Raw genomic sequence first — 22,127 nt, 5'->3', positions numbered from 1 at the left:
CTGGGCGGGCTGCACTTTTTTCATGTGGGCAGCTCTCCTTGCAGGGCGCACATATTGCATGTGGGGCACCCCTACGCAGCACAGCACTCCTTGCGCATGGCAGCACTGTGCGTGGGCCAGCTTACCACATAGGTAAGGAGGCCCTGGGAATCGAACCTGGACCCTCCATATAGTAGACAGACGCTCTATAAGTTGAACCACATCTGCTTCCCACATTAAGACTCTTTATAGCAGTGATGTTGCTGATATTAGTGCTTATTCATATTTGAGGCAAAATCATCCTTAAACTTCTAAATATCAATTCCAAATATTGATAGATGATATATAGTGGATGAGTAATTCAACAAAGTAGGCTGTAGTTTCATCTTTACTTTTTTCTGTTTTCTACTTTTCATGAATACTTCAGCATGATAGCTGCTTGCAAGACCCCGCAAGAAGTAACATATTTATCGCAGGAAGGACAGAAAATGTTTGAGAAACTTGAGAAGTCCCCAAAACCTATTGTGGCTGCCATCAGTGGATCCTGCTTGGGAGGAGGACTTGAGGTATATATTATTCCAAAGTCAATGATGGGATTCATCAGCAGTAAACCTTTAGGTAGATATTCTTTCACTTGAGAAAAGTACTCAGAAGGGATTCAACTTTCTTTTTAGTTGTCAAACCTCTGGATAAGTTTTAATCTTTATTCTGTCACTAACTACCTGTATGGCACAGAGCAAGTGAACCATCGTGTCTGAAGCATATTTTCATTTATAAATTGAGACGGTCTTGCTAGATCTCTCCAGTCCCTTTCAGTTATTAAAAACCTGGTTTACGTTTGCAGGGCAAATATTCAGAAGTGATCATGCTCCTGAGCTACTTAAGTCTAGTTGGGACACATAGAACATAATATATGTTTAAGTATTTTGTGAATAGTAAAGATGAGAAATTATATAAGATTTGAGAGAAGAGATGCTCACTTGATAGAAACATGTAAAAAGGAAAGGGGGAAAGAAAGTAATATTTATTAAGCATTTATCATGTGTTAGGCTCTATGATGGTTAATTTCATGTGTTAGCTTGGCCAAGTTATGGTGTCCACTTGTTTGGTCAAGCAAATACTGTCCTAATTGTTACTGTGAGGGTATTTCATGGGTTTAAATCATTAGTCATTTGATTTCATCTATAGCTGACTACATCTACAGTTAACAAAGGAGATTGTCTTCAGCAATGAGAGAAGATTCAATCAGTTGAAGCCTTAAAGGGAGAACTGATTTTAGCAGTCAGAAAGAAGAATTTCTCTCTTTACTTCAGCCAATAAGCTTCTCCTGAGGAATTCATCAAAACCTTCATCAGAGTACCAACTTACGGCCTGCCCTACAGAATTCAGATTTGTCGATCCTCATAGTCATGTGAGCCACTTCCTATAATACATCTCATAATAAATTTGTGTCGTTTCTGTTTCCCTCAAGAACCCTAATACATGACTCTATACAAGACGTGTTCACATACATTAATTAAAGTATTAAGGTTTTCCAGAGAAACAGAACTGATGGGATTTGTATGTATGTATATACTGTGTATATATAATGTAATTATATATATTATAATGTGTATGTATGGGTATTAAGAGATTGACTACAAGGAAATGGCTCACATGACCACGGAGGCTGACAAGTCCAAATTCTGCAGGGCCACATGCAGGCTGGAAACTCAAACAAAGTTGATGTCAAAGTTCATAGTCCAAACTCCTCAGGGGAAGCCAGTCAACTAGAAATTCCAGCAAGAACCAATATTGAAGCTGAGGCACAAATTTTTCTGACTGCTAACCAGCAAAATTAAGGGAACCTGTGCCTGGCCTTAAAAGATGGACAGCATTCCACATCTGACATTATGAAAGCAAAGGCAAGGATAAGCAAAGCCTGTTAGAACACCATAAATAGACCAGCCTGTTTAGAATAAAAAGTGTCTATAGGACACAAGGCTTCTTAACCTGGGACCCAGATAAAATTGCATATGCTTCCATAGCTTTCATCGGATTTTTAAGGAGACCTGCAATACCAAAAAAGGTTAATAATTTAGGGGGAAAGTGTGAAATAAGACGAAAAAGGTAAACTGTGGAAAGCATCAAATGCCAGCCTAAAGACACATTTCTGCTTCATAAGTAATCTTTGGATCTTCACAAGTCCTAAAATGTTATAAAGTTACATTTTCTGACATTTTTATTTTCTTTCATTTGTTTGAAGCTTGCCATTTCATGCCAATACAGAATAGCAACAAAAGATAGAAAAACAGTATTAGGTACCCCTGAAGTTCTGCTGGGGATATTACCAGGAGCAGGAGGTACACAAAGGCTTCCCAAAATGGTGAGTTTAAGACCCCTTTTTGAAATGTATGCCACTTTAGATCTATTTCTTGTGCATAGTATGGGTAGTCATTGTAGAATTTGGAAACCAAATAATATGTAAGTATATAGGATCATTGACAAATTCCTGGTATTTTTTTGTTTCTTAAATTCCACAAAATTATTGATCTAGGTCCTTTATTAGATGCTGAAGAAGGATAAAGATAAGTAAGATACATGTCTTGCCTTTCTCAAGCTTATGGTTTAATTTGTTCCTTCTCTGCACAGTACCATCTTACCAGTTTTTCAAATCTATGGACCATAGTTCACGATAAATATACGAAACAGACCCTTTTACCCATTATCTGATTGGGGTGATCCCATTGCTGTTTTATATGGAGCCAAAAGAAGCCCGTCAGTCTTTTGAATTCTTAAGGAGAAGGGGAGGACAGTCATATTTGGAAGCTACAGAACAATCTTAATATAATGCTTGAGGGCCCACTGAACCTCATAACTTCTAGTGCTGTAGGTTCTTCAATGAAAATGAGGTTCAACAGAAATAACTCTGGAGGGAAGTTGATAAAAATGGGCATAGAAAATTAGTAATGTTTATGGTGTTAATTTTCTGATAATAAATTGTTTGCCTTCTTTCATTGGAATGTCAAGAGAGTTCATTGAGGGAATTAATAAGCCTATATATGTAGGAAATATTTGCTGAAGTTTTTTTTTAGCTCTAGTTAGTATTTGAATCTTGGTAGCCATTTCTCTAATAACCCACATGAGAAACCCTTGTTGAGTTCAATTTTCATTAAGCTTAAAATTCTGTCTAAAGGTATTGTCACAAGTTTTAGGTGTCTCAGAGTCTCCCATTAGTAATATACTTATGCAGAAATTTTAAATATTATATAAATGATAGGAAACTCAGAATGACAAATTTTTGATTTTAGGAAACATATCAATATAATTTTCCACCTTAGCAGTTCTTTAAGACAAGAGTGCTACTCATTGAGTTAAATGAAGAGGTAAAGACATTTTAGCTTCAGCTGGAGATTTCTAATCCCAAAACTTACTTATAAATGTATCATTGTATAAAATGTAATTTACTGATATATAGCATAAAAATCTGGTTTGACTTGTATCAAAATTTAATTTGCTCATTTTAATTACTTATAAACTGTAGCTATTACTCTGATTTTTTCTCTATACTCTGATCCTTGCTTGCTAGGTGGGTATGCCTGCTGCTTTTGACATGATGCTGACTGGTAGAAATATTCGTGCAGACAGAGCAAAGAAAATGGGACTAGTTGACCAATTGGTGGAACCCTTGGGTAAGTGTTAGCTCAGAATTGGGCTATATAAAGTTATTTTCTTGAGTTCATCTCTAGAATATTGCATAGAGTGAAACTTGAACTCTAAGAAATGAGTCATCCATTTAGGAAATGACACTTTCTAAAATAAATTATTCTCGAGAAGCGGATTTGGCTGAACGGATAGGGCATCCACCTACCACATTGGAGGTCGGGTTTGAACCCAGGGCCTCCTGACCCATGTGATGAGCAGGCCCACGCGCAGTGCTGATGTGCGCAAGGAGTGCCCTGCCACACAGGGGTGTTACCCGTGTAAGGGAGCCCCACACACAAGGAGTATACCCCATAAGGAGAGCCACCCAGTGCAAAAAAAAGTGCAGTCTGCCTAGGAGTGGCGCTGCACACACACAGAGCTGCTGCAGCAAGATGACGCAACCAAAAGAGACACAGATTCCCGGTGCCACTGACAATAATATAAGCAGACACAGAAGAACACACAGCGAATGGACACTGAGAGCAGACAACTGGGGAGGGTGGGGAAGGGGAGAGAAATAAAAAATAAATCTTAAAAATAAATTATTCTCAACATGATCTGAATTTGTGTTTTACATCAGAATCATGTTCATTACCCTTTTGCATTTTTAAAAATCATCATTATTGTGATGTCATTTACATAATAAATATACCAATTTTAAATGTACAGTTTGAGTTTTGAGCAATGTATATAGTTGTATAAATACCAACATTATCATAAGGTAGAACATTTCCATTATGTAGCTTTTTGCATCTTCATTTAGCATAATGCTTGAGATTCATCTGTGTTGTTGCATATGTTAGAAGTTTGTTCCTTATTACTGTTATTCCTTTGTGTAGCTATGTCATAATATGCTTATCCATCCACCAAATAATGGACATTTGATTTACTTCCGGTTTAGGACTTATAGCAGTTTGATATGGTTATGAATTCCAAAAATAGATATTGGATTATGTTTGTAATTTGGTTTGTACCTGGCTATGATTAAGTTATGATTAGGGCTTTTTTTTTTTTTTTTTTTTTTAAGATTTATTTATTTATTTAATTTCCCCCCCTCCCCTGGTTGTCTGTTCTTGGTGTCTATTTGCTGCATCTTGTTTCTTTGTCTGCTTTTGTTTCTTTGTCCGCTTCTGTTGTCGTCAGCGGCACAGGAAGTGTGGGTGGCGCCATTCCTGGGCAGGCTGCACTTTCTTTTCACGCTGGGCGGCTTTCCTCACGGGCGCACTCCTTGCGCGTGGGGGCTCCCCCACGCGGGGGACACCCTTGCGTGGCACGGCACTCCTTGCGTGCATCAGCACTGCGCATGGCCAGCTCCACACGGGTCAAGGAGGCCCGGGGTTTGAACCGTGGACCTCCCATATGGTAGACGGACGCCCTAACCACTGGGCCAAAGTCCGTTTCCCGATTAGGGCTTTGATTGGGCCACATCATTAGGGCATTGAGTTCCCACCCCTTGATGGGTTGGGACTCACAGATAAAAGGCATGGCAAAGGCCAGGGTTGAGGATTTTTGATGTTGGAGTTTGATGCTGAAGCCTTAAGCTGGAGCACCAGAAAGTGAGTACACAGAGGAAAGAGAAGCCAGCCCCAGGAAGGGAGGAACCCAGGAAGCCTGAACCCTTGCAGATGTTGGCACCATCTTGTTCCAACACGTGAAACTGGACTTTGGTGAGGGAAGTAACTTATGCTTTATGGTGTGGTATCTGTAAGCTCCTACCCCAAATAAATACTCTTTATAAAAACCAACCAATTTCTGGTGTTTTGCATCAGCACCCCTTTGACTGATACAGGGCTATTCTGGGTAAAGCTCCAATGAACATTCATCTACAAGTCTATATGTAGACATTTGTTTCATTACTTTTGGGTAAATATCCATTTTGTTGGATTGGATTGTTCATTTTCTTATTTGAGTTTTGAGAATTCTTTCTATATTGGGCAGACAAATCCTTCATCAGATATGTAATTTGCAAGTATTTTTTTCCAGTCTCTATTTAGTCTTTACATTCTCAAAGAGCAAAGGTTCTTAATTTTAATGGTCCAATTTATTACTTTTCTCTTTTATGGATAATGCTATTGGTGTTGTATATAAGGAATCTTTTTCTAATCTAAGAGCACATGTATTTTCTCCTACATTTTTCTTCTGGAAGTTTTGTAGTTTCAGCTCTTACATTTTGATTTGTGCTCCATTTCAAATTAATTTTTGTATGTGATGTGAGGTAAGGATTGAGAATTTTTTGTTTTGTTTGTTGCATAGGACTATCCAATTGCTCCAACACCACTTGTTGAAAAGACCGTTCTGTCACTATTGAATTACCTTGGCACCTAGGAGTCAGTACTTGGATTTCCTCTTTCCAAATATCTATGTCTTGTCTTTTTTTTTTTTAAGATTTATTTATTTATTTATTTCTCTCCCCTCCCCCTGCCCCTGTTGTCTGTTCTCTGTGTCTATTTGCTGCATGTTCTTCTTTGTCCGCGTCTGTTGTTGTCAGTGGCATGGGAATCTGTGTTTCTTTTTGTTGCGCCATCTTGTTGTGTCAGCTCTCCGTGTGTGTGGCGCCATTCCTGGGCAGGCTGCACTTTCTTTTGCACTGGGCGGCTCTCCTTATGGGGTGCACTCCTTGCGCATGGGGCTCCCCTATGCGGGAGACACCCCTGCGTGGCACAGCACTCCTTGCACGCATCAGCACTGCGCATGGGCCAGCTCTACACGGGTCAAGGAGGCCCGGGGTTTGAACCGCAGACCTCCCATGTGGTAGACGGATGCCCTAACCACTGGGCCAAGTCTGCTTCCCAATGTCTTTTCTTATGTTTCTTGATTACTGTGGTTTTATATTAAATCTCGAAATCAGATAGTGTAAGTTCTCCAATCTAGTTCTTCTCATACAAAATTGGTTCCTTTACATTTACATATAAATTTTAGAGTCTGCTTATCAGTATATACCAAAAGCCTGCTAGGATTTTGTTTGGAATTGCTTTGAATCAATATATCAGTTTTGGGAGAACTGACATGTTTAAAATAGTTAAGTCTTTCCTTCAATGAACATGGTATGGCTCTAAATAAGATCCTCTTTAATTTCTCTCAACATGGTTTTGTAGCTTATAATGAACAGATCTCACACACATAAATATTTCATAGTTTTAGGCCATTGTAATTTTTATTTTAATTTCTCATTATTAGTTGCTGGTATATAGAAATGTAGTTGATTTTTGTACATTGAACTTATATGATGTGCTGTGATTTTGCCAAACTCATTTTTAGTTCTGGTAGCTTTTTTGTAGAATCCTAAGAATTTTATACATAGATAATCATATTGTTTGCAAGTAAAGACAGTTTGATTTCTTCCTTTCAGTCTGTGTGCCATTTCCTTCTTTTTCTTGACTTACTATAATGGCTTAGACCTTTAGTAGAATATTGGGTAGAAGTGGTTAAAGCAGACATTGTTAACTTAATCTTGGAGGGAGAACATTCAGTGTTTCACCATTAATTAGGAAGGTCGATATGTCCTTTATTAACTTGAGGAAGTTCCCTTTTATTTATAGTTTGCCAAGAATGGATGTTGAATTATGTCAAATGCCTTTTTATCCCCCTCATCTGTTGAGATGATCATTAATTTTCTGCAATTGAACCAGCTTTACGTTCGTGGAATAAACTACACTTGGTCATGATGTATTATTTGTTTTGTATATTGCTGACTTAATCAGCTAAAATTTTGCTACAGGTTTTTGTGTCTGGTCATGAGGGATAAAGGTTTTAGGGATAATTTCTTTTCTTGCAATATTTTTGCTTTGTGTTGGTATCAGGGTGTATTAGACAGCTAAAGGAAAAGATCAGTTTACAAACATAATCCAGTGTTTCTTTTTGGAATTCATCAATGATATCAAACTGCTGCACTCTACCCTCTGAATTCCAAAAAGACACTATTGAAAAAAAAAACCCTTAAGTTAGCTACAATGCAAGTACTAAATCATACCACAGTCAATTTAAAGAAATGCAGTTTGTCCTGGGGCAAAGTCCTATCTGCTATAGACCTCTGAAACTTACAAAACAATTCATTTACTTGCAATATACAAATGGACAGAGAAAGGATAAAGATTTTCATTACAATAAGGAGAAATTGGGAGGGAAACATGAGTCACATGGGTTCTCTACAGTTCAGTAAACTTGCAGGGCATCCTCCATTTGATTTCAGTCTTAGAGTCATTCTTAAGATAATGGTTTCTTCTCCTTGGGGCCTAATGGGGCCCACCCTTTCCACATGCTTGCCCAACAGCCATTTTCTTGGTTCCATACTCATCAAGAATCTGGGTGTTGACCAAGCTCCAGACCTCTCCCTCCAAGAGTATTGGGGTGATTGCCACACCTTACGCAATCTTTGGATTAGAGTCTTAACCCCCCTAGTACAGTGATGTGAAGACATCATTCCCCCTAACCCTTGGCATACATACAGGCTCAACCCTCTCAGAGCAAGGAGTTGACCGCCTGGCCTCCCCTAATCTTTGGGGGACAGGTCCACCCCCTCAGACCTGTGGGGTGCTGACCTTAACCACCATAATCCTCAGGCAATGTGTTCCACCCTCTCTGTACCCTGGGGCAGCAAAACTCCCAGAACATCAGACTGGAACATCCACCTCTTCAACTGCTGGGGCAAACTCACTGTCTCTGTACCCATAGGTAGGGTTCTTCTTTTGGCCCAAGGTGATGTCCTAATTCCAGATCTCAGCTTCCATGGTTTTCCTTTTAAAGCTGTTTCTCCTTCATTCTCTCCTTTCCATGTTCTTTTTATTCCAGGCTGACAGTGGTTTTTTCATCCAGCTCTTTCAAAAACCTTGTTGGTTTAGCGTGCAGGAAGCAGGGGTCCAAGCCATCAGACAGTAAGACTTTCCACAAGTCTTTCCAACATAACTGCATCTTCAATCTTGATTTACCAGTTCCAAGTTTAGTTCAGTCCTCCAATTGGGCACTTTCATCTGAGAGCTTGATTTTCAGAGGCTTGGAATTTCCAGAATCAGTTTCTGTTTCCTTTGTGCCCAACAGTTCAGTCCTTAGTGTCTCTCCCTCGTCTAGCATTTTGCTATAAGCTGCAAGCAGAAGCCAAACTGCATTCTCCAGGTTTACTTTGGAAATTTCTTCAGCTAAATGCCCAGGGTCACCATTTTCAAATTCTGCCTTCCATAAAACATGAGGAGTTAATCTTGCTAAGTTCTCTGTAACTTTAAAACACAGATCGCCTTTCCTCCAATTTCCAAAAATAGTTTACTCATTTACTTTTAAGGCATCATAAAAAGTCTCTTTAGCATCCATAATGTTAGCAACAGTCTTTTCAAAGCGATCTAGGCCTTTTCCCTCAAGCGTCTCACAATTCCTCCAAAAAATACCCCTTACCCATTTATAAAACCATTCCAGCATTTCAGTAATTGCAAAAGCACTTCCCCACTCCTCGGTACCAAATTCTGTATAAGTCAGCCAAAGGGGTGCTGATGCAAAATACCAGAAATTGGTTGGCTTTTATAAAGGGTATTTATTTGGGATAGGAGCTTACAGATACCAGGCCATAAGCATAAGGTACTTCCCTCACCAAAGTATTTTCACATGTTGGAGCAAGATGGCCGCTGACGTCTGCCAGGGTTCAGGCTTCCTGGGTTCCTTTTGGCTCAGCTCCTGTTTTCTCCACAAGGTCAGTGTAGACGATGAGCCTCTCTAGGTGTTGCCTCTCCACAAGGTCAGCTGTAGACCATCAGGCAAACCGCTCTCTGTCTCTCCCTGGGGCTCCAGCTTCAGCATCAAACTCCAGCGTCAAAACTCCAACATTAAAAGCCCTAACTCTGTCCTTTGCCATGCCTTTTATCTGTCAGTGGTGGGGACTCAATGCCCTACTGGCACAAGAGGTTTACATAATTACTTAACCAAGTAAACCTATGAATCTAATATAATCTAATATGCCCAGAGAAAAAGATCAGTTTATAAACATAATCCAATGTTTGTTTTTGGAAGTCATCAATAATATCAAACTGCTACACAGGGTACTGCTAGCCTCATAATTGAGTTGGGAAATATTCCCTCCTCTTCAATTTTCCAGAAGATTTTGTGTAGATTTGGTATTATTTCTTCTTTAAATATTCGATAGAATTCACCAGTGAAATCTTATGGGTTTGGAATTTTCTTTGTTGGAAAGGTTTTTTCAGCTGTGAATTCAAATTTCCTTAATTAAAGGTGCTCTATTTCTTGAGTGAGCTTTAGTAGTTTGTCTTTCAAAGAATTTGTCCATTTAAATTTATTGGAATAAAGTTGTTTATAATACTTCCTCATTGTTCTTTTAATATGTTTATACTCTGTAAAATGTCTCTTCTTTCATTCTGGTTTTGGTAACTAGTGTCTTCTCTATTTTTGTCCCGATGAGTCTGGCCAGAAATTTATCAATTGTATTGATCTTTCCTAAGAACAAGCTTTTGGTTTCATTGACTTTCTCTGTGGTTTTTCTGTTTGCTATTTTATTGATTTCTTTCTTTCTGCTTCTTTTAGGTTTAATTTGTTCTTCCTTTTCTACTTCCTTAAGATTGAAGCTTAGGTCATTGATTTTAGGCCTTTTCTAATAAAAGCATTTAAAGCTACAAATTTCAGCATTGCTCTAGCTGCATATTTTAATAAGTTAGGTTTTCGTTTCCATGCAGGTCAAATTATTTTAAAATTTCCCTTGTGATTTTTTTTTCAATCCATGTGTAGTTAGAAATATATTGCTTAATTTCCAAATATTTGAGTTCGTTTCAGATTTCTTTCTGTTATTGATTCCTAGTTTAATGCTGTGATCAGAGATCATACTTTGTTTTACTTTAATCATTTTAAATTTATTAAGATTCATTTTATGGCCCAAAATATGCTATCTTGGTCAGTGTTCCCTGTGCCTACGTTAAAAAAGAAAATCTCAAAACATTTCTTTTGGTTTGGGCTTCATGTATTTTGAAGCTTTTTTATTAAATGCATACACATTTAGGATTGGGTTATGTTGTCTTCTTGGTAAACTGTCTCCTTTATTATGAAATGCTCATCTTTATCCCAGGTGATATTTCTTATTCTATTAATAAAACCACTCCAGCTTTCTTCTGCTTAGTGTTTGCAAGGTATATATTTTTGTATCCTTTTCTCTATCTGTATCTTTATATTTATACTGGGTCTTTATTATTATTATTATCATTATTATTCATCCTGACAATCTCTGCCTTTTAATTGCAATGTTTAGGCCTTTTCATTTAATGTATATAGACCAGTCAGAATTCAAACAGAAGCAGAACTAGCAGGAGACATATATTAGGAAATTTATTGCAAAGAATTGGTTTATGCTATTGTGGGGACTGGCAAAGCAATTCCAAAATCTGTGTGGCCAGCCATCGGGACGAGCAGGTTGAAACTCTCAGGTGTGGATGAAAGCTGCTGTCCAGAGGTGGAATTTTTTCTTCCTCAGGGAAACCTTAGCTCTGTTCTTAAGGATTTCAATTGATTAAATCAGACCCACGCAGATTATCTAGGGGACTTAACCAAGATCAAAGGACCATCACAGTATATATCTGTATCTATATAGTTAGGTTTAAATAAACCATGCTACTTATTTTCTATTTGTCTCATCTGTTTGTTCCTTTTTTCTTCTTCCTTTCCTATGTGTTAACCCTGGAAAGTATTTAGCCTACTCCTTAACAGTGGGTCTTTCCCCAGCCTCAGATGTACAGCAACACTCAGCCAAAGTTTGAGGGGACCCTTATGTAACTTATGTAACTCTCTAGCACTCTTTTTGTGTAGTAACTGCTCTCTAGTATCCTAGCTCACAAAATTCAGTTACTCTGGCCTCTCTGCAGAGTTGCATCATGACTTTCATGGGCCCTTTGTACTTTTGCCATTCAGAGATTTGGGACTTAGTTCTTTATCATCCTTACCCCACAGGTTCAAAATAGGACAGATTTTTTTAAGGGGAGATTGGTTTTGTATTTATTGCAGGCTACTCCCTTATGGGGATTTTGTCTCCTGAGCACCTCAATATTGCACAAGATTGCTTTTCTGATTTCAGCCACCTCCTCCTCTACTGTGGCTACTCCAAGACTTGATTGAGAGCCTGGTGGTTCTGTTTTCTCGGCCCTCTAAATTCTAGTCTTTTTTTTTTTTTAAAATACACGTACACACACATACATACACTCTCTCTTCCTTTCTCTCTCATTCACTTATTTTTAAAAATATTTATTTCTCTCCCCTTCCCCTCCCACCCCAGTTGTCTGTTCTCTGTGTCTATTTGCTGAGTCTTCTTTGTCTGCTTCTGTTGTCAGTGGCATGGGAATCTGTGTTTCTTTTATTGCATCATGTTGTTGTGTCAGCTCTCTGTGTGTGCGGCGCCATTCCTGGGCAGGCTGCACTTTCTTTCACGCTGGGCGGCTCTCCTTATGGGGCGCACTCCTTGCGCTTGGGGCTCCCCTACGCGGGGGACACCCCTGTGTGGCAGGGCACTCCTTGCGCGCATCAGCACCACACGGGTCAAGGAGGCCCAGAGTTTGAACTGGGGACCTCCCATGTGGGAGACAGACGCCCTAACCACTGGGCCAAGTCCGCCGCCTCTATTCTACTCTTTAGATTTCTTGTTTTTTTTTTTTTAGATTTTTAAAATTTATTTATTAAATTCCCTCCACTCCCCCAGTTGTCTGTTCTCTGTGTCTGTTTGCTGCGTCTTGTTTCTTTGTCCGCTTCTGTTGTCATCAGCGGCATGGGAAGTGTGGGCAGCACCATTCCTGGGCAGGCTACACTTTCTTTCGTGCTGGGCGGCTTTCCTTACGGGTGCACTCCTTGCGCGTGGGGCAGCACTCCTTGTGCGTGGGGCAGCACTCCTTGTGCGTGGGGCAGCACTCCTTGCGCGCATCAGCACTGCGCATGGGCCAGCTCCACACGGGTCAAGGAGGCCCGGGGTTTGAACCGCGGACCTCCCATGTGGTAGACGGACGCCCTAACCACAGGGCCAAGTCCATTTCCCTTTAGATTTCTTGAGCGAAACACTTTAGTCTCCTGCCTCAAGCAGATTCAGAATCTGGGAAATACCTTTACATATACATTGTATATTTGTTGCGGATCTCCTCCTCTGTAGCAGTGCTGTGTGTTCTAAACATCATGCACTGTGAGAGATTTCACTCTACTTTTCTGGCCCAGCCCCTCCAGTCTTCTCTACCACCTTAGAACTCCACGAATTTTCTATGGGGGAAACTGGCCTTGTATTTGGTTTCTTCTAGCTTCTAATCTGTTGATATATGACCACTAAACGCTCCAATAGTTTTACTTTCCCCTAGTAGCACCCTTCTTTTTGTGCAAAGTCTAGTCTGGCCCATTTCCAAAAGTATCACATGTACATGCCCAGGAAAGAAAATGGCAGCAATCATCAATTCACATTGGTGAGGCTCTTCTGTCTCTGGAATTTTAGTTCATCTAGTTCTTGTTGCTTCCACAGTTCCTCAGTGCCTTTAAAAATGAGATTTCTGGAATGTATTCATTTATTTCCATGTTACAGCAAGAGTATGGCCCTCATGAGATATACTCTATAACCTACTGAGAAGTGGAAGCCAGACACAGATGGGTTAAGACCTTGTTTTCTACCTAGAGGTTGTTGTTGCGTGTTGCTCAGTGTGACTTCCCTTCCTTGAATCCGTAGTTCTTGATCAGCCACTGCCAGTCACAAGTTTGAAATGGAAAGCTATGCTGAAAGTGGGTGCTAGAGCCTTTGGCTTGGGCATGCCCAGGTTTTGGCCTGGTTATCATTCCAGTCTCTTGTCATTTTTGCAGGACCAGGAGTAAAACCTCCAGAGGAACGGACAATTGAATACCTAGAAGAAGTTGCAGTGACTTTTGCCAAAGAACTGGCTGATAAAAAGATTTCTCCCAAGAGAGACAAGGGATTGATGGAAAGTGAGTCTCATTTTTAAAGAACAAAAGCAAAGCTTCTTTCCTGGGAATTTAATTTTTTTGCTAAAGATTGGAAATGAGGAAAAGGTAAATGTATTATTTATTCTGAGCTGAAAGGTAGCCGTAAGGGGCATGACAGCTCTACTCTGGGGTCAAGTTCTAAGCTTTAACGCTAGTGAGTTAAAACAATTCTTATAAAATTTTGGAAAATTCTAAACATTAATACAAAAGTCTAATAGTATAGTGTAATAAATGCTCATATATGCCCGTTATCCAGCTTTAATATTTATCAAGTAATGAAATCATTCTTAAAGAAGTGCTCAGGTTGAAGTTTAGATCAGCTGTACCAGAGTAAAGGGCACTTCTCTCAGATAGCTAGAATTATTGCATTTTATGAAGTTTACAGAACAAACCAACAAGGGAGGCTAGGCTTTTTCCAGTCAGCATCTGAAAGCATTTTACCTTACAGAACTGACGTCGTTTGCGATGACTATTCCATTTGTCAGGCAACAAATTTACAAAAAGGTGGAAGAAAAAGTACGAAAGCAGACCAAAGGCCTTTATCCTGCACCACTGAAAATAATTGATGTGAGTCTTTACCCCATATTCCCCACATTTCTCATGGTTCTTCTCTTCGTATAGAGTGAAACTATCTCCTGTGATGTGTATGTCAGTATTAAAGCTCTTAATTCTACTAAAATACTTACCAAAATTTGAGAAGAGTGTAGCAGGCTATGAGGGCTCATATAAAGTGATATATTTGGGGAAAATTAGTGCTAGACATATCCATTGGTTGATGGATTCATAACTTTCAGTTGTAAGCCAGGAAAGTAACCTAAGTCTCATCAGTAGAACAAGGCCAATGAGATGTTGAGTGTTAACTGAGAGATAGTTGAAACAAAACTTATGGCCATATTCTGTCCTTAGTTAAAACCATTATCAGTTTCTAAAGTGTCTCATAGACTTCACATTGATCTAATTATAAACAAGCTGTAATGGATATGGGGAAGTTCTGAAAGAGATCAAGAAGGAGATAGTTAAAATGATCACAGGGTTGAAAAAATTTTTGTGTAAAGGTGAACATTGAAACTTAGAACTCTTCAGTCTGGAAAGTCCAAGATTATGAACACATGGGGGAGCAGATATAGTTCGAGCAGTTGAGCACACAGATGGGACGTCCCGGTTTCAGTCCCTGGTGCCTCCTAAAAACAAAAACAAAAAGCAGACAAACGAAAAAAATAACCAGCTCGGAAGCTGATGTGGCTCAGTCATTGAAAACCAGCTTCCCACATAAGAGGTCCCAGGTTCAATCCCCAGTTCCAATACCAAAAAAAACAAAAAACAAAAAAACACCAAAGGATCAAATGCTTCAAAATTGAGAATAGTTCAGTCAACAAATATTTTTTGAGTAGAAGACACCTCAGTATATAAAATATGAAATGTGGTCCTCTCCTTGCTTTTGTGGGCTGAGGTTAGACACATATGTGTGGCAAGGCAGATAGCAGTTATGAGAGACATTATAAGGCAGCACAGGATTAATTGTCAGATAATTGGGATAGAGGGAATATTGCTAAATGTTCAGAGGAGGAAACAATCACTGTGAGCCAGATTGCTAAGGAAGAGCCTCCTGGGATTTGACTTGAGCCCTGAAGAATGTGTTCAGAATAGGTGAGGGGAAAGGATCGCCAGGTAGGGTAAATATATTTGAGCAAAGTCACAGAAACAGGAAAACGTGAGGCTTCTTCAAGAAACTAAATGCAAGACCAGTTTTCGTAGAGGGATAATGAGATGTCTGCAAAAAGGCAGATCAAAACTAGATTTTTAGAAGATTATCAGTACTGAATTGAGAAATTTGACCTTTGTCCTATATAGATTATAGAGAGCTGTTTTCATGGTAGTGCATAAAATGGATTAGATGAAGAGACAAATTTGACCAATGATTAGGAAGCTATTTTGGTAATTTGGGCTTGAGGTTCTAGTGAAACCTGAAATAAAGTAGTAAAAGTGAAAATATAAAGGTAGTAAGATACTTGCCAAAGAGAGAAGATGAATTAAATTTTAGATGTATTGACTTTTGGTTTTGTAAGAAATTCAAACAACAGTAGTTTGGACAGAGAAGACAGGGTTAGGGATGTAGGTCCATCTATTCATTTTTTGAAATTTGTCTTAAATTGACATGAATTGTGATGATTAAGTGCAGGATCATTTCTTTATCTTTTACATTTCCTATTGCTATCCAAATGTTATTTTTTTTTAAAAAGATTTATTTATTTATTTAATCCCCCCCCCCCCCCCCGGTTGTCTATTCTCTGTGTCTGTTTGCTGCATCTTGTTTCTTTGTTCGCTTGTGTTGTCATCAGCGGCACGGGAAGTGTGGGCAGCGCCATTCTTGGGCAGGCTGCACTTTCTTTTGCGCTGGGTGGCTCTCCTTACGGGGCGCACTCCTTGTGCGTGGGGCTCCCCTACGCAGGGGACACCCCTGCATGGCACGGCACTCCTTGCGCGCATTTGCCTACATTTGGAGAACAGAAGGGAAGCTGGAGGAGTAATTTAAGCAGGAGGGAAGGTGGTTAAGAGAAAAAGGTAAGCATGTTATACTCAGAAAGGGGTCATGACCCCTTTTTCTCTGACAAATAAGAGGATTCAGAGTTGGATATGGAGATAGGGTTTGAGCTTTAGAATACCTTTGTTCTTTTCTTCTTTTCATGCTAATTTACAGTTATGCTGGGCTTATCGGTAGCCCAGACTGGGAGAATTAAGTCAGTTTTCAGCAACCAGGCACTCAGTCCTCTTTTCTTTTTCACCGCAGTCTAGACTTTTGACTTACATTTTAAAGGCTAAGACGACTGTCATTTTATTCAACATTATTATACATCTTGCCAATCTATTCCAACACAAGTACTATATGTCTTTTAGGTGGTAAAGACTGGAATTGAGCAAGGGATTGAGGCTGGCTATCTCTCTGAATCTCAGGTAAAGTTATTTCCTTGCAATTTTTAATTATTTATTATATTATAGAAGAATCAAAAATCTAATACTGTGTATAAAGCTGAAAAAAGAGATAGTTTCCAAATCCTATAAAATATTTTCTTTTTCTTTCAGTAGTTATTGTTTCTTAGGATTAATCTGAGTGAACAGTAGGTGCTAAGAAGACCCTAGTAGTCTGCAGATGTTTGAAATTACCCTTATTTTTTAAAAATCTCCGAGCATCTTGACCCTGTTAAAACAGGATGTTAAGAATAGGTGTTTATGATAATGAGGATAGAACTAGAAATTGCAGGAGCAGAGTTACAATCCTTTCAAAATGAACTCACTGGGAGAAGTTTTTTGTCCTGCAGTTGGGCTGGTTTTGTTGTGATAAAATAAATACTATTAGTAGAAAAGTCTGTTCCTTTTTGGGACCTAGTGATGAGTCTTTGAATCCCAGACTCTTTTTTGGTGAGTTAGAAAACGAAAGCTATGGTAAAAGGTTACCACAGCTTCTTAATGTAGAGAACCCGAGAACTCTTATATCCAGAACCTGTTCCAAAGCAATAGTCAAAGTGCTACAGATGAAGAAGAGAGAAGGAAAGGCACCTGAGCAGGGCATGAGCTTCTGCAGCCCCGGCGCCTGCCCTCAGAGCAGCGAGGGCTTCTCAGTGTTCCCCCTGCTGCACGGAGAGACCTGAACTGAGGCAGTCCATGTCACCCAGGCTGGGAAGATCTACCTTCTCTTGTTCCTTTTTACTTTTCAGCAATTTGGAGACCTTGCAATGACCAAAGAATCAAAGGCCTTGGTGGGACTTTACCATGGTCAGGTCCTGTGCAAGAAGAATAAATTTGGAGCACCTCAGAAGGATGTTAAGTAAGTTAAACCTGCCTAGGAAGCCCTTGTGACTTTTACAGTGTGGCATAGCTTATAGATGCCTTTGAAAACCTACAGGGCTAGATTAATATCTTAATTCAGTCTTGCACTAAACCTCTTCTCTCCTCACCACAGTAGATCCCTTAATCCTACCAAGTACCTTGTGGCATTTTAAATTCTGCCAATTCTGAATGTTTTCTAAACCCCTCTTGTGGCTGCTATATTAAAGAAGGCTTTTGTCTTGCTGTCTTAGAAGTCTGGTTTAAGTCCCCTTCCTAAAATAAACAAGTATGTACTGTTTAATGATACTACCTAGCCCTGTGACTTGAGTTACCATCTCTGGGTGTTCACACTGCTTCCTCATGAAAAAACATAAGGCCTCACTGTAATTGTTAAAGTCTTATCCTTCTTTTAGCTTATAACCTAATAAGCCTTTGAGATTTTACTTGTCTGTCTCATGTCTGTTCTCTTCAGCCAACTGCCTAAATGGCTCTATTGCAGCTTAAGTTTAATAATGCCCCTAAACCTACCTTCTAGCTCAGTAGTTCTCAACCTAGGAGATTCTGTCCCCCACTTCCACCCCACCCCCAAGGCACATTTGGCAACGTCCGGAGACATATTTCGTTGTCACAGCTAGAGAGGGGGAGATGCTGTTGGCACCTAGTGAATAGAGAGGCCAGAGAAGCTGCTGCGCATGCTAGAATCCAAAGCACAGTCCTCAGAGCAAAGAATTTTCCTGCCCCAAATGGCTGTAGTGCTGAGGTCGAGAAACCCTCTTTTAGCTGAATCATTGTGAGACTAAAGTCCAAAGTAGAAGATAAGATGGATACATGGTCAGTACCTTGCATTCATTGATTGGCATAAATTACTTCCACATTGTAGTAAATTAATGGTGACCACTTAAATCTATATTTCTTCACCCATTCTGCAAAAATCAGATTAACAAGGAAAACACCCATTCTATTTATGCAGCATAAATAGAAGGCAGAGAATGCTGCTAAATGGTAATAGTGTAAAAGGGAAACTTTGTTGTGACAGGGAATAAAGGAAGCAAGAGAGAGAAAGCAATTAAGAGGTTCTGTAGAATTCTGCAGAACCACAACCCATAAGACAACCAAGTCCTACTCCTGCCCACCTCTCTATCCCCCACTTCTCCACATACAAAAATAATGCTGTCAGTTAAAGAAACTGTGCTTTACAACAGAAGAGGGTCCTCTTAAACGAACTCTCCTTAGCCACTCCAGATTCTTATTCTTATCAGCCAGCAACCCTTGCTGTTGTTCCAGGTGAGGATATGTACCAACTACACAAAAAAAGACAGGCAGGCACCAGCCATGTGCAGCTAATAGAAGTAGAAAAAAGGAAATGAGAATCAAAATACTTAAGCTTATGAAACTTCTCCCCCCTCCAAAAAAAACACAAAAAAACAAAAACCACAATGCAGAAGGAAACTGTAATGGAACACCCCCAAACTTAAATATCCTTAAACAGATGGAAAATTAAATATCATCTGTAGATAAAGAAAAAAAATACCTCTAAGGGAAAAAATTTTAATTCAGAACCAAATGGACAGAAAAACGAGGTGATAGAAAGTAAGAGTTGAGGGAAACGGATGTGGCTCAACCAACTGGGCTCTCATCTACCATATAGGAAATCCAGGGTTCGATGCCCAGGGCCTCCTGGTGAGGGCAAGCTGGCCCATGTGGTGAGCTGGCCTACACAGAGTGCCGGCCCATGCAGGAATGCCACCCTGCGCAGGAGTGCCACCCTCTAGGAATGCCACCCAGCACGGAAATGCCGCCCTGCACAGAAGTGCCAGCCAATGTGGAGAGCTGGTGCAGCAAGATGACACAACAAGAGACACAGGAGAGAGAAAATAAGAAGATGTAGCAGAACAGGGAGTTGAGGTGGTCCAAGAGAGTAATCGCCTCTCTCCACTCCAGAAGGTCCCAGGATTGGTTCCTGGAGCCGCCTAATGAGAATTCACGCAGATACAAAAGAACACATAACGAATGAACACAGGGAGCAGACAACAGGGGGGATGGGGGGTGTGGGGGGAGAAATAAATAAATCATAAAAAAACAAAAAACAAAAACAGAGTTGACCTAACTTGGGAAAGGAACTGAATAATAAGGTAACATCATCTTAGAAATGAAGGATAAAATATAAGGTGTAAGAATAGGCTGAAGTGAGGGATAGAAAGGAAGCCAGCGTAAAGGAAGCCTAGGGACCCAAGGCTGGAACAGCAGGAGAGGAGCTGGAGAGCAGGGGAAGGAAGGGGATCAGGTCATATGAGGCCTTATAGGTCAGGGGAAGAAATTTGGATATCCTTCTCTGTGTAAATGTACATTGGATTTTAAGCAGAGCAGTGACATGATTGGATGTGTATGTTTAAAAACATTGACTAGGTGAAGAATGGACTAATTCGCTTTTAATGGTGTTCAAGAAGAGCAGATGCCCCCACTTGACATAGATGTGCAATGGACACAACCAATCCAATGTCCACAGAGAAAATGTGGCATGGGTGTGGGAAGGGTGGCCATGGTGGCTGCTGGGTGCGGGGAATGGGAGGAAGAGATGAGATGGGGAGGCGTTTTCGGGATGTGGAGTTGTCCTGGATGGTGCTTCATGGTCAATAACGGGACATTGTAGATCCCCCCAGGGCCCACTGGATGGAACGTGGGAGAGTGTGGGCTATGATGTGGACCATTGACTATGGGGTGCAGTGATGCTCAGAGATGTACTTACCAGGTGCAACGGATGTGTCATGATGATGGGAGAGAGTGTTGCTATGGGGGGAGTGGGGGGTGGGGGGGTTGAATGGGACCTCATATTTTTTTAATGTAATATTTAAAAAAAAAAAAAAGAAGAGCTGATAGGTTAGGGGACGACTTACCCATTCTTCCATGTACCTCTGAAAGAGGTTGAGAAACCTAGCTGTGAGTGATACTGGGACAAATAGCAAATAACAAATAAAAATTTTGTTTTAAAAAAAAAATAGGTTGAACCAAAATTTAATGAAGAACATTGAAGACAGGGCATCCTCCTTCTGCTTGCTCACTTGCTTCCATCTCTCTAGGCCCCTTCTCTCTCTCCTTTACTGATAATTCTCCTTCCTTACCTGTTTTCTCTGTTTTAAAATTACATTTTATACAAATGATACATCCCTTTTCTCCTTCAAAAAAGCTATTATAAATGAGGTTACATATTTAATGATACTATTATGTGCTTATGGTTTAAATGTTTTAATATAAAAGGTATTGTAAGAATCTGTCACTTGCTCTTTTTAGTAGTGGTACAGCTCAGGTTTATATCAGTTAATTCATTCCTTTTAACTACTATATTAAACTATTGCCCAACTAATGGATTGGTAACTGCTGCCAACTTTTCATTAGGAACACTGAACAAGACCACTCCTCAAAGCATGTATTCTTGTACATACGCACGTTTCTCTACAGTAGATACTGAGAGGTAGGATTCCTATGTCAGAGAGTGATTTTTGGTTTTAGTAAATTTGTCTTCTGAAGTAGGGCAGAGTATACTTCCATCAGCCATGAATGAGAGAACCAATTTTATACAGCTGACTGAAACTTAAAATTTTGCCAATCCATTGGGGAGAAACTGTTTTGTTTTAATTTGTGTTTTCCAGAATATTAGGAAAGTTGAGCATCTTTACTGGCAATTCATTTTCCTCTGTTGTGAATTGCTTTATATCCCTTGCCCATTTTATTGGGTTGTTGTTTGTCTTTTTAAATTCATATGTTTGCTCTTCATAGTTCCCCTGTAGTCAGTCCTTTGTCTGCCATGTATGTTGCAAATTTCTTCCCATTTTATGGTTAATTTTGTGGCATCATTTGTAAAATAGAAATTTTTTATTTTGATGTGGTAAATGTATCAATCTTTTTTCAGTTCTTTATGTTTCTTCACCCCATTTTTTTCAGTCTTCTATTTAACACTCAACATATACATTTTAAAAATAAAAGTTATTAAAGTATATCTTTCATATATAAATGTACATAAACAATAAGTATATAGTAAAAGTTGCGAACTAACAAAACAAACTTGCATATCATCATGCAGGGCTCCCATACATTGCCCTACCACCAACACCTTGCACTGTTGTCACCACATAAACGTTTGTATTATTTTAAAGCATTTGGAAAATGCTCCCAGAACATGAAATTAGAATGTGGTTCTCTTTGAGTGGCCCTCAGAAAGCTTTGGATTTAATTAAGTAATGCACATAAAGCCCCTAGGGAATACTAAAGGGGTAAACCAAGTAGTCCTGACAAGGTCAAGAGGAGTTCAGGGGTGAAAAAGACTGGAATGTGTGTGTATGGGGTGTTTGAGGGAGGGTTAAAGTCTGGAAGCAAAGACCATCGAGGAGATTTTTGAACTGATGGAGGTGAGAGGTGGTAAAGGTAGAGTTTAGATTGGTAACTGAGAGGACAGAGAGAAGAAAAGAGCATATTTCAGTAGAAATCAAAGATGACTAGAAAATGGTAGAATGACTAAAAGTAGTTGGTAAAGGAGAGGTTAGTCTTTGGGCATATTACTGGAAGTTGGATTTAGTATGGAAACAAATAGTCACATTGACTGAAGCATAAATGAGTTTGTTTTCGGTGATCTCCAGACATGACTGAAGAGTAGTATAATTTTGTCTTCTTGGGTAGACCAATTCTTTTAGCCCAAATGGATT

At 39.6% G+C, this 22,127-nt stretch overlaps 1 protein-coding gene across 2 annotated transcripts in view; it reads left to right on the top strand.

The window, feature by feature from the left end:
- The window catches only part of HADHA (hydroxyacyl-CoA dehydrogenase trifunctional multienzyme complex subunit alpha), a 53,800-nt gene that overhangs the window by 11,518 nt on the left and 20,155 nt on the right, over positions 1-22,127 (top strand). For both annotated transcript variants that reach the window (XM_023588934.3, XM_004447547.5), the window contains 7 exons: positions 407-545; positions 2,225-2,344; positions 3,548-3,650; positions 13,465-13,587; positions 14,054-14,172; positions 16,501-16,557; positions 17,319-17,428. In XM_023588934.3, the coding sequence (XP_023444702.1) occupies positions 407-545; positions 2,225-2,344; positions 3,548-3,650; positions 13,465-13,587; positions 14,054-14,172; positions 16,501-16,557; positions 17,319-17,428 (771 nt within the window). The remainder of the gene's footprint in view (positions 1-406; positions 546-2,224; positions 2,345-3,547; positions 3,651-13,464; positions 13,588-14,053; positions 14,173-16,500; positions 16,558-17,318; positions 17,429-22,127) is intronic.

Source organism: Dasypus novemcinctus, chromosome 25, assembly GCF_030445035.2.
Source record: "Dasypus novemcinctus isolate mDasNov1 chromosome 25, mDasNov1.1.hap2, whole genome shotgun sequence".
NCBI classification, from domain to species: domain Eukaryota; kingdom Metazoa; phylum Chordata; class Mammalia; order Cingulata; family Dasypodidae; genus Dasypus; species Dasypus novemcinctus.
Note: the sequence above shows the minus strand (reverse complement) of the source record. Positions and strands in the feature narration are given on the sequence as shown.